Source organism: Numida meleagris, chromosome 4, assembly GCF_002078875.1.
Source record: "Numida meleagris isolate 19003 breed g44 Domestic line chromosome 4, NumMel1.0, whole genome shotgun sequence".
NCBI classification, from domain to species: domain Eukaryota; kingdom Metazoa; phylum Chordata; class Aves; order Galliformes; family Numididae; genus Numida; species Numida meleagris.
Genome location: NC_034412.1, coordinates 80,545,658 through 80,557,967, shown reverse-complemented (window position 1 = coordinate 80,557,967; position 12,310 = coordinate 80,545,658). Strand labels below are relative to the sequence as shown.

The 12,310-nt window shown below is 42.8% G+C and overlaps 1 protein-coding gene across 2 annotated transcripts in view; it reads right to left on the bottom strand.

The window, feature by feature from the left end:
• PPARGC1A (PPARG coactivator 1 alpha) overlaps window positions 1-3,889 on the bottom strand; it is a 63,466-nt gene extending 59,577 nt beyond the window's left edge. The window contains exons 1-2 of one of the 2 annotated variants that reach the window (XM_021395734.1): window positions 3,495-3,889; window positions 2,502-3,085 (exon numbers count right to left, since the gene is read on the bottom strand). Coding sequence is in view for 1 of the 2 variants with exons in the window: in XM_021395733.1 (XP_021251408.1) it covers window positions 3,495-3,542 (48 nt within the window). In the remaining variant the exon portion in view is untranslated. The remainder of the gene's footprint in view (window positions 1-2,501; window positions 3,086-3,494) is intronic. The other variant, XM_021395733.1, reaches the window with a different exon arrangement.

Here is a 12,310-nt window from a genome sequence, read left to right as displayed (position 1 = left end):
GCGGGAGCTTCTGAAGGAGTGTCTCATTGAGGGTTTGGCCTCCGGGAGGCTCGGCGGCTGGCAGCACACGGGCTGCATGCAGCAGCGCGGCCACGAGCAGGGCTCCTGTGCTGGCACACAGAGCCAGTGCAGCTGTGCGGGCTGTAATTCAGCGACCAACTTCTATGTCTAGCAGGATACTGAGAGATAACCACGTAGCAGGCCAAGGGGTGAAGAAGAAGGCTGAAAAACAAGGCTCTGAAATAACACTTGCTTCTATTTCTGCTACTTAAAGGGCTGCAGAACTTTAAGAAGTCAAAATCTCACTTAAGTCCTTTTCAATGCACACCCTTTTTTTATTATTATTATTTTGGTCACAGAAGAAAACAAATGAAAAAGGAGTTCCCTCTTCTTTAGTGCTAGACATCACCTTCCAGCAGCATGCCTATAATGCAGATAGGACCTTTTTTGGTGCCTGGCCAAAATCTCCAATTTCATTAAAGGATAATCTAGTTTTTGACTGAAAAGGTAAGATTCCCAGCATCACTCTCAGGTTTGTGTTGCGGAGGGCAGTAGCTTATAACTGATGTCGTGGAGTTGTAAAGTATCCTGCTGATCTGTTTACGCTTTAGTTTGTAAAAATAGAGTCACTCTGTGAACTACCCACTTAAACATGTTAATTCGCAGTTACGTGTATTTTTAAGTTCCTACCATGGCCTTTTCGAGCAACATAAACAATTGTATTAAAAAAAAATTCTGCTCATCGCAGCTTTCATTTGCCTATAATGACTGCAAAGTCACTTAAAAAATGCAATTGCTGAAATGAAGTATATATGCTCTTGCCAATGTTGACATGATAATAAAATCAATGTTTCTGAATATGACATTATGTTTCTAATCTGAGACACATTAGAAGCAAGTGTTCCTGTTATTAATTTATATTTGGCCTTTGGATGATGCCAGATTTAACGCTCCAAGTCCTAAAACTGTCCTTATCTGACATGCTGATATTTACTGTTTGCTATACATCTGTAACAGGTGCACCTGCATCGCTAGAACACAACCCACTGTATTCGCACCATTACTGGATACCATAGGTATTCCGTAACCACAGCCTTAATTTCAGAGTAACATTTAGGAGGATAAAGCAGTCACTAAACAAAAAAGACAAATTATTGTGCGTTCTTTCACTCCAACTGACTTTTTTCCTCTTAGTTCAGACGCAAACAATAAATTAGTTTAACTGCACTGATGATAATGAACCATTATAATTAAGTATAATTCTCCATTAACCTTTTGGACATTTTTTTTTTGTGCCTTTGAAGGTAAATAAAAAAAGAAGAAGAAGAAAAAAAAAGAAAAAAAAGAAAAAAAGAAAAAAGAAAAAAAAGAAAAAAAGAGAAAAAAAGAAAAAAAAGAAAAAAAGACTGGACTTGTGCTATATTGATTATATTGATGAAAAAATAATCTCCGTTTTATTTTTAACAAGTTTTTCAAAGAGCCGAGGGGGTGAACCCAGCAGAGAAAGACAGAGTTGCCACAATGCGTGTCATGTGGGCTCTCTATCAATCCTTGCAACCTTACTGTACATCACCTTCATTAAACTGTGGAACACTGGGGACGCCGATCAGCTACGGCGATGCAGGCCTTTATTAAGCAACGCGCCGTCCTGTCATTATGGGAGTGAGAATCTAATACATTTTAAGTTGACAGCAAACATTAATGATTCAAAAAATGAAGGCGGCCTCCGGTACCTGCCGCATGCAATCTGCAAGACCGGTAAAGGTGATCCCCAGAGCCAGCACAGCAGGCAGCACTGCTCCGCTGCTCCAGGAAGTGCCGTGCAAGAGCACATTGCTAAAACCCTACCAACAGTTAACCCAGCACTGCACGATTAATATTAAGATCAAATCTTTTTTCTTTTTTTTTTTTTCCCTCTGCACTATGAAGAAGTCATTGACATAAATTACCCATTCTGTTACTAGCTTGAAATTACTGCAGGAACTCTAGTGATTAAAATAAATCTTCAATATTTCCATATAAGCTGGTTCCTCAATCAGCTCCTCGCAGCATTAGGAATAATACATGATGGAAAAACGAAGCTCCGGCAGCTGAGACCCACGCTACAAGCCAGACAACAACCCACAGGATACTCCAGCTACTCAGAAACAATTAGGACTCTGGAGCCAGAAAGTCATCCACTTACAGCCCTGACTCATAATAGCTACAGGACATATGAATTATCCATATCTATTCCACTTCACCAAGAAATCAAAACAAGATAAGAGCAATTACAATATGCAAACAGAAATCAGTGGATACAATGGCGAGCTGCAAATATTTAAAACACTACAAAAAGACTTAAGGACCCGCCTGCATGCTCTGCCAGATAGGAAAAACACACAGGAGAACGCTGTCACATTTTTACTTCAGATGGGTATCTGCCTGGCATGGACATCTTATTTAAAAGGCACCACATGGAACCTGTTTCTCCCTCCCCTGTTGCCCAGGGGGAGCATTACCAGCACTTATCCACTCGCAGCGGCGGGTCGGCTCCTCCAGCAGCTCTGGGTTTTGCCTTCCTGTTGACGGGGTCCACACAAAGTTTGCCTTGCTTCCCAAGTTGCCCAAACTTCCAGGTAAGGCTCTGTTCTGCCCAACGCAACCGTGCAGAAATCCTCACACCTCACTTCATCCTCCAGAGATTACCAGGGAGCTGCTTGCTTTTTGCTTTTTTTTTTTTTCCTTTATGAATTGTAGCCAGCAGAAGCTGTGGGTTTGATGTATTGCCGTCTATTTTTACACAAGCAGCAGCGGCAGCAGCGGCAGCAGCAGCAGTTCACACAGTCCTGCATAAACTCTATTCTCACGGTTCATCCTGTTGTCTCTGCCGTACAGTGGAATTTAACCATTTGCTGGACTGCTTGTGCGGACTGAGCGCCCTGCCCTACAGGGCATAGCTACAGGGTGATTATTCCAACACCACGAGAAGCAGGAAAACAGCTACTTCCAGAAATCCCTTTTAAAAGCATCTAAAGCAAAACACCGGGGTGTTCGTTCCTGTGGGGGGGGTTTGAATCCTGCAGCTGATAAACAAGGAGGAAACCTTCAACAGAGCAGAGTGAAACAAGCAAGGAAAATAGGAAGCCACTGGTTAATTTTAACTACATCTTTTTTTATCTTTTTTTTTCCTTTTTGTGGAAAAAGAAACGTTAATCTTATTCTAAATAAACATGGCATTTTTCCAACCAGGCCACTGAATGCCACTGGAAAGACTTCAGACACTGATTCATATCAATATCTGAGAGCATAAATATTGCATATGACGGGGAAAGCGAGCCAGAGGCACATGAAAATAGTTTCCAACTGCAGGAGATACTGATGACAGGAGCTAAGCTTTGATTTGCTCAAGGCATCGCGGAGTAACCTTAAAATAGCAAACTTAGCAGAGTTCAGATAAGATCCAGACTTGTTTGCAAAGTGTGCCCACAGCCCCTCTCCCGCGCCCCGCTCACCTCGATGTCACTCCATACAGAGTCCTGGTTGCACATGTCCCACGCCATCCAGCTCCCGAACCGCAGCGGTGCCACTCACGAGGCGCAATCCAGAGCCGGGCAGGGAGCACACACGCATGCAGCAACGAGACCCTTTCTGAGAGTGAACTGAAGGCACCTGTCTTACTACTGGTCCCCGTCACATGACAAAGCTATTAAAAAGTAGGCTGGGCTGTCACTCATCCAGCCTTCTTGTGCCGCCGCTCCAGCCGTGACGTCGCTCAGAGGCAGACCCAGGCTGAGCGAAGTAAATCTTTTTAAAAGCCACTCAGACCTTTGAGTCTCCAGCAGCACCACGCTGTGATTAAAATCACATTGCCACGCCACACCCCCGAGATCGGGCACTGCCTGCCACGCAACAGCTCCCGTCCCTCACAGCCTGGCTTTTCTCATTGCTTTTCCTTTTTTTTTTTTTTTTTTTTTTTTTTTTTGCCAAAACAAACAATGGACAGAGCTGCATTAATGCTAAAGAAGAAGTGAGGTGACAGGAGCCGGGCTGCAGCACGTGTGCTCTGAGCAGCCTCCAGCCTCAGGCAGCCGCAGCACGGCTCAGCTGGGAGAGGCCACCCCGGAGTTCGGCCAAAGTTACAACGCGCTCTGACATTTAATTCACTCGGGGATTTTATACCTCACAAAGTTAATTTCTCATTGATAATTGCAAACAGAGTTAGTTTTTCCACCAACAAACACATTGGGGGGAAAAAAAAAATTCTACTTCCCAGGAATGGAGGAAGTATCCATAAAAGCCATTCCTGCAGTCATCTCACCTGCAACAGTGAGGGAGCCTGATCCCGCACCCAGCTATGCAGGGTGTATATGACAGCATTTCTCTGCTGCTCTTTAATCATTTCAGTGTCCCAGTGCAGGAACCCAGTGCTCCTGCATGCATCTACCCATCCTGCCCAGGACCACAAGGGTTCCTGCCTGCGTTTCCCTACTGGCACTGTACCTGGCCCGGGCCAAGCTTTTTCTCATTGTGAAGAGAAAAAAAAAAAAAAAAAAAAAAAAAAGCTCTTGTCATGTGAAAACCCGGACATGCGGACATGCCATTAACAGGAGAGGTTCTGGATTTAAACCCTTTGCAGCTCACCCGCTGAGACAACAGAGGCTACTGCAGGTGCAACTGGTTTATGGTGGCACTACCGTTGAACACATAACAAAGCCAAGGTACCAAATGTAACTGCAAAACGTTTCCTGCAACAGGAAAAAAAACACACGAAGGTCTTGTCCGACCGGCCCCACCTGCCTCCGTGTTTTCTGAAGTTGTATATTTTTTAATTAGCTGGGTTCAAAAGTCTTGTACAAATGTAAGCGCTGGATCCGTCATGCTGGGCTACCAGTCAAAGTCACCAAACTATAATTGATCATCCTCCTTGTCATGAAATATTCATTTTCATTGTTATTTGCAAACTTGAGCATTCTAAAGGCTAAATGAATTCAATTATTACAGCAGGCTATGGTGATTTTGCTGAGAGAAAAAATAAATAAAAAGAAGCACAGCTCTTGAAATAGCCTTTTTCCCGCAGATATTAAAAACTTCAGAAATTGTTGTAAGTCTCAGATATATTCTCGGCTTATTTGTGTTCCCTTGTAATTCATTATTGCCAGTTCTGATAAAACGTACAGTTTTCCCTGCTTGTGCTTAAGTTGCAAATCACATCACACTGTCATATTTTCACCAAGCGCAGATGACAAAAATGGCATTGTTTTTACTTTACTTAATTAAAAAAAGCCACAGCAAAATACCGAACGACAACAGAAACCCTTTCCTACGAATGATTAAATTAACGGTATTGCTTTGCTCTCGCGACGAAAAAACCTAATTTCCTTCCCAATTATATGCTGATTTAATGATAAAACTGCAGAAAATTATTAAGATCTGGGGCAAAGGTGAGTACCTCTACCCTCTGAACAGCCAGCTGTGAAATAACGCGGGCACCTGCCTGCCTCAAGTGCACTCAGTTCTTATTAATTATTATCTGTGGATCCACGGTCGGTGGAATATTCTCCTTCAATACCTACTTATAATTGTGTTCATTGACTGTGCCGAATCCATCATCTTTTTTTTTTTGAAGTTTCATTCACACCTTTTACAGAAATGTATTTACACCGGAACATTTTATATTGCTGTTTTGGATATTTTGACCTGCTCATGTTGTTTCTATTTTCTACATTTCCACTTCACTGCTTTCCCTTCAAATTAGCAAGTTAACTGATAAATATAAACAGTAACCTTAGCACTGCTCTCGGTGCACCATGCTGGAGACTGGAGAGCTCTCTGGGTACAGGGCGGGCACTGAGCAGTAACACCGCGTCTTCCAGAGCCGTCCTACAGCCGCGGCCTGAACTTTGCTGGCAGTCCCAGTGCCACCTGGAAGGGATGCCAGGCACGATTCGAACCACAAAAGATCACAAGGTTTAAACACGAGTTCTCATTGCTTGGGAGGAATTCATTTATTTTTAACCAAACTGTCCAACCCAAGCCATATTATCAATTTACCTCCTGGGACCCTTTTTTCATGTTTTAATGAGTTTTTTCTTTTATTTTGGAGCACAGTGCATCTAACAGGGGAAAAGAGAGGGGGACAGTTGCAATGGGCTTATAGCTTGGAAGCTGCGCGGCCTCAGCACATGTAAATGAAGCCTGTGAAACGCAGCCAGTATCCAGGCTGCCCTTCTCAAAAGAAACCTTGTCTTCTGAAAAGTCCCCAGCAGCTTTAGCAATACTCTTGCCCACTGTTTTGACAACACAAAAGAATTGCACAAACGTCTTTTCTGGGGCAATATCTGAGTATGCACACACGATTTTGTTCCATAACAAACACACACAAAGAAAATCCAACTGTGGTTGGTAAAGTCTGCGGGTTCGCTGGACCCAACCTATCCCGACAGTCGAAATGCCTGTTGCCAGACACCCCTCCCTCAGTGCATTTCCCTCTTTTTAGGTTACTCCATACCTCGCCTCAGCAATTCCCAAATTTGGCCTCTTCTTCTTCAAAGGACAGAATTTAGGAAGGCTGGCAAGCCTGAAAACTGCATTTGAGCACCAATCCCAAATTCTGATATATGTTTTAAAAGGATTGGAAGATACGGCTCCTGGCAACAACAAGGAGGAGGACTCAAGGACCTAAGTCTCTAAGCCCTCTATCTTCACTTTTTTCCCAGATTCAGTGCTCATTCAGCCTCCTTCTATTCTTACACCCGCTTTCACCCTCTTTATTTTTTTGTCACTGTGGCCATGTTTTTTTTTTTTATTCCCTGCACTTTAGATAGCCCTAAGAAGCTTGCAGCCCTCTGATTCTGAAATCCCGAACAGTTCCTCCGTCATTGCACTGACCAGGTTTCTTCCTTTGCTTCCAGACAACAGTGTTTGATGATTTTCAGCAAAGCTGGCTTCTTTTCCAGTGGAGTAAGGACAGTCAAACTTGAATAAAAAAACAGTGTTGGCATTCAGCAAGTAGAGGTTTGCCATCAGTCCTCTCACCAGTCAAATCCCTTTCACTCGACCCTCTACTCTCAAGTGTCCTTACAGCACAAGATAAGCCAATGGTGTATATAAAAGACCAAACTGCACTCCAAAGGAGTCTTAGCATGAATGGTGTTCTATATAAAGTATATGTACCCTATTAATTTTTTATGAGAAATCTTCCTTCTGTGCATCTTTATTCTTATTTTTTCCACAGTCCTTCTGTATTTGTTTTCCACCCTGTTCTCTCTGTTCCACTTCTATCCTATTTGTTTTTTGTTTTGTTTTGTTTTTTTACTTCTCAGCTTCTTTCCCTTGTTTACCCAGTCAATCCTACCCAGAATACGCACTCAGTAGCATAAACCAGCATAAAAACTCCTTGAACTTCTGGGTTCATTGGTGCAGTAAGTTTACAATGGAACAAAACAACTTTGCTATGGCAGTTAGCAACTGAGGTTTCTTCTTACAGAGGAACCATGTCAGTGCTCTGCACCAGCTTTCAGAAAGGCTCCAGAGACCTGAGAAGAACAAATTGCAGCCAAGCTCTGGGTCAAGAGCTGCTGTTGGAGCAGCAGTACACTACAGAGTCCAAAATACCTTTCTCCAAACAGTAATGTGTTACCAATATTTTATCAGTAGGGTGAATTTTGCCCCATCTGCCTCCATGTACTGGGAGCTCAAATAAACCGTGCTGAATGCCAATGGAAATTACTTGCTTGTTCCCATGTGAATGGACCTGACTGTGAATATTCACTATTCATGCAGATCGGCTGATTATCAGTGCTAACCAGGACGGTGCACATACAGCTCTTTGTAACTCGGTGCTTGTAAAACCTTCCAGGAGTGCCTAACTGAAGCAGGAGCACAGGTATTGACTGTAAGAGACCTTCTAAATCTCCTCATACCTCCCTAAGCATTTCCCTCTTCACAAGCATATTTCACTTCCACATTATTAAAACAAGAAAAGCAAAGCCACTCCAGCTGATTACATAAAAAATACATTTATCACTTGTTTCGCCCAACATTTGGAGCATACGTTTTCCAGGACCCACATTTTCTATGATTTGCAGGAAAACCCAGGTTGTCAGGCCTGTTAAAAGCAGCATGAACAATGTCTTTCACTCGGGTGTTACTGTTTCCCAGAGAGACTAATCCGTAAAAGAAAACCTACATTTTAATTTATTGCCCCTATATGTTTGAGAAACTGAGCCACAGAAATACATCATTTTCCTGGGTAGGCTTTGGTGCAGTTGGAGGGCAGACACCCAGGCAAGCAAAGGAGACAGATTCCTTTTCTGCAACTCCTTGCACATTGGCAGAGCCTCTGACTTGTGCAGGCAGGACCACACCAAAATCGCAGACTGTTGCAGATTATTATCATCTCTCCTTTACTCACCTCACTGCTGAGAATTCCTTGAAACAGGAGAAATCATAAAGTTCTCTTTTCCCTAGTTTTCAAGGACCAAAAGCCCTACCTGCCTACCTGGGATGCTCACAGAGCCCTTCTGGGGCCAGGAAGTCTCCAGCTCCAGCCACAAAGGGCAGAACTTGGGAACACTTAAGAGACACTGCTTAAATCTGTTAAGTCTCCATAGGGCCCTGGAAAGCCCCACCTGGATTCTTCTTGTTACCACTATTACCATCCACCTAGCACCTCTTTCTTGGGGCACCTGAAGTATTGCCCTGGAGCTCTTGTTTCCCAACTCGTTCATTGTTAAAACCAATTTCATTTTTTAATGACTTTGAGAGGGATCTGTAGGACAATCCAAGGAACAATCGCTATGGATTCAATACCCAAGGGCACACAAAAGATTCCCTTCAGCTATGTGCTGGGAGCCTAGGCTGTTCCAAAGATACCATCTAAACTGCTCTCTACAGTGACTTGCAGAGAAGTCATCCTGCTGTCAAACTCGGCTTTGGGCTGCCTTGGCCACATGGCTATTTAGCCATGGATCAGACATATCCCAGCTGAAATGGAGCTGCAATGCCCAGTTATGGTGGTGGAGGAGAGCATGCTCCCTGCTAGCTCTACTTCATGGTGTGCTTGAAGAAAAAAAGAGAAGAAAAGATTCACATACTTTCCGAACATCTCCGATCTGTTCTCTAAAATGGCTGGTAAAGCCACTGCAGAGGAGCACACGCCAGTCTGCAGCACAGCACTGGAGAGAACACTAACCTTTAAATACTCTGAAATCAAATCTTGTTTTACACAAAACTGCTATGGTAAAGTCGATGTGAATGAAGCACCTTTGAGTGAAGGAACAGAGGGAAAGGCAGTGGACAGCTTTAGTGCCTCCTAGCAATTTTTTTTAATAAACCAGAGATGACAGACAGCCTTACCAACACATCTCTCATCTTCAAATAAGACTTTCTTCAGACAGAGCTCAGTGGAACTGAGTCAGCCTTTTTTCTTGGGCCTAGCTCTTGGCATTTTTCATATTAAAACAAAGTATAATGTGGAAATAATTCTGAACCGTAGTCATCTGATCGGATTTTAGTAGCACAGAGATATACTCTGCTAAAATTTTAGGCAAACAAAATAAAACGAAGATATTACACAAAAGAACTGGAGCATTGGAAAAAAAGAAAAAAGAAAAAAAAAAAAAAGAGATCTCTGCTCAAGAGCCAAGTAACCCTTTCTCCTGGTTATGACGAGTGTGAAGGAGGGTGAGCTCCTATGGAGAAGGCTGTAGGTGGGTACCAGAAGCTGGCACCTCGGTGCGTGCCATGTTGCCTGCCCTCTGGCAGTCCTGGGGCACTGCAGCTTCCCGCAGCCTCTGCACCCCATTCTCCCAAGTCAGCTGAGGACAGGCCAACAGGAGATGGGGTCACCTCACTGCAACAGCCAACGCTCCTGAAGGATCAGCTTCACTTGACCTCTTAACTAGTGGCTCCTGCCAGACAACATCGAGCCCAGGAGTTATTTTTAGCCAGAACTTTTCATGAATTGCAGTTAACTCGCAATATGCAAACTAGTGACTAGTGCTAGAGGAATCCCTATAGGTTTCATGGTTCCACTTTGTGCTCAAAAGTCCAATTATTCATTTTTCTTGGAGCTGCTATATTAATCTAAAAAAGTTGCACAAATGGCAAGAGATGTCATGCTGCCTCCATCCTTAATTCAGATAACTGAAATAAAGGCAGATAAGCATTTAGCCCAGGGGTTATTAGCTGTACCAACTGCAGTTGTAAACCTTTGCAGGTTGACCCTCTGCCAGAGATGCTTTTGACATGAAATTTGTCAGTTCTTCCACCTTTGACTCAGGGCCAAAAAAATAAGTAAAGAAACAGACTGGGAGACATGCTAACAATAGAAAGGTTTGGTCTGAATTAGTATCTTAATTATTTTAACTATTTTATCCAAATCACTTGCCTGGCTACCTATATAAGAAAACTCAGTAAAAGAGATGGGTTAAAGTGGGTGGAACTGGTCACTTCTGCAAATGCCTTGAAAGCGAATGGGAATTTTCAAGTGGATTTAAGCAGGCTCTAAATCAGGCCTCACCACAGAAAATGGGACCAGGACAGCTCAAAGCAGAACCTTCTCCACACATATTTCCTCCATTTTTCATTTTGATACTGCTCAGGCTTCCCCAGATTTTCCCTGTGAATGGAACAGGGATGAAGCTCTGAGACTGCTTCTGCAATCATCATTTCGGATACCTTTGTTCCTGAGAAATTTAGTATTTGCTGAACATCGTTTGCCCTGGGGCACTGGTTAGTCTCATCATTATTTTATAAATGGGCACAAGTGAAGATTCATACCTCTTCCCAAAAAGAGCTATGGCTTTACTTTCATTACTTCGTGCCAATCAACAGATAAGGCAAGGCTGCCACTTTCATGTTTATCCATGATGTATTTCTACCGTCATAAAACTCCCCGACAATCTGACACAATTAAATGTTATTTGTAGCCTGTGCTCTATCAAACTACACATGCAGAAAGCCAAGGCAGGACAACGCATTTAACCAAAAGCATTAGAGCAAAACCAAAAGCACTCTCAGTAAAACAGAGACATCAATGGAGTGAGCCTTTTCCCTTTTGTCCATCATGAGCTCACCTGTCCTCTCTGAGGAACAGAGAACTAAGCAAAAATAGGAAACTGTCTGAATGGAAGAATATTTTAATTTATATTGAGAGTTGCTAAGCAAAAAAACTCTGAAAATCCAGCAAACCAACACCAAAGAGCACTTCAACATCACATTATTACCAATTTATTAAACCAAGACTGCATACAATGGAGAAATGACTGTGACACCTCCCCAGGGGTTTTTGGGAGGTAGACCTCCAGCTGTTTCATTCTCACATGCAGTCCTGCTTACAAAGACAAGGAAAAATGTTTGTGCTTCAGTTCAGTGCAATTCAATATCACATTGTTTGAAGGTTTTCTTCAGGGTAGGATAGGCATTTGCAAAGTAAACTGCAGACATACACTTTGGGGAGACCAGGCTACTACTACTTTAAAGTAGAGAGGGGAAAACACACTTCAGATGTTAATTTGTATGTTGTTAATTTCTATCCTGGATAATGCTATAAATCGAAGCCTTGCTGACAATTCCTGCCCAGTAAACATGTTCAATCTCATCTCTCGCAAAAGGAGAGCAGGCGCTAAATAGCAACACATTTTGATTTTCATTTAGCCACTTTAATGATAGGTGATGTTAGTGGAAAAGATCATTTATCTTCAGATTTATTTTATATGAGATAAAAGGCCTTGCCAATTTTTTAAAATTCATTTACACAAGTGAATAAATCTTCCCAAACAATAAGCGGGAAAGTCATATTTCTTCAACTTTGCTAAAATCTGAAAATGCTGATCTGAGAGTGAAATAGACGGTACTGGCATTTTAATCGAGAACATAAAGGCTCCTCTTCTAAATAAGAGGCACGGCTTTACTTCAGAAAAAATTCCTCCAATTCAGAGAACTGTCTTTTTTCTGCATTTTGTCAAGAATCTCTGACAAATCAGGAGAGACACGTGCAATTTTTATATCACCTTCATTTTTAGATCAGTCCCAATGTGAAGGCTACCTAAAAATAGACAGAACCTAACCTTTCAAATATCTATACAGCTGCATACCAGGAACACAAGCTTTCAGTGCCTCTCATGGCTTTCAGAGCCTTGCGCTGTGCCTGTCTTCTCCTCAAGCACATTGCCCCATGCTGCACATTGTGTCAAGGCACGAGAGGAGCCGCCGGTCACACCATGCAGTACGGTGCAGTGTGTGATAGGTGCTCGTTCAGGACATGCAGCAAGATCACCAAAAGCAGCTTTCCCCTTTCAGAGTGCTCTTTGAGTTCACCACAGAC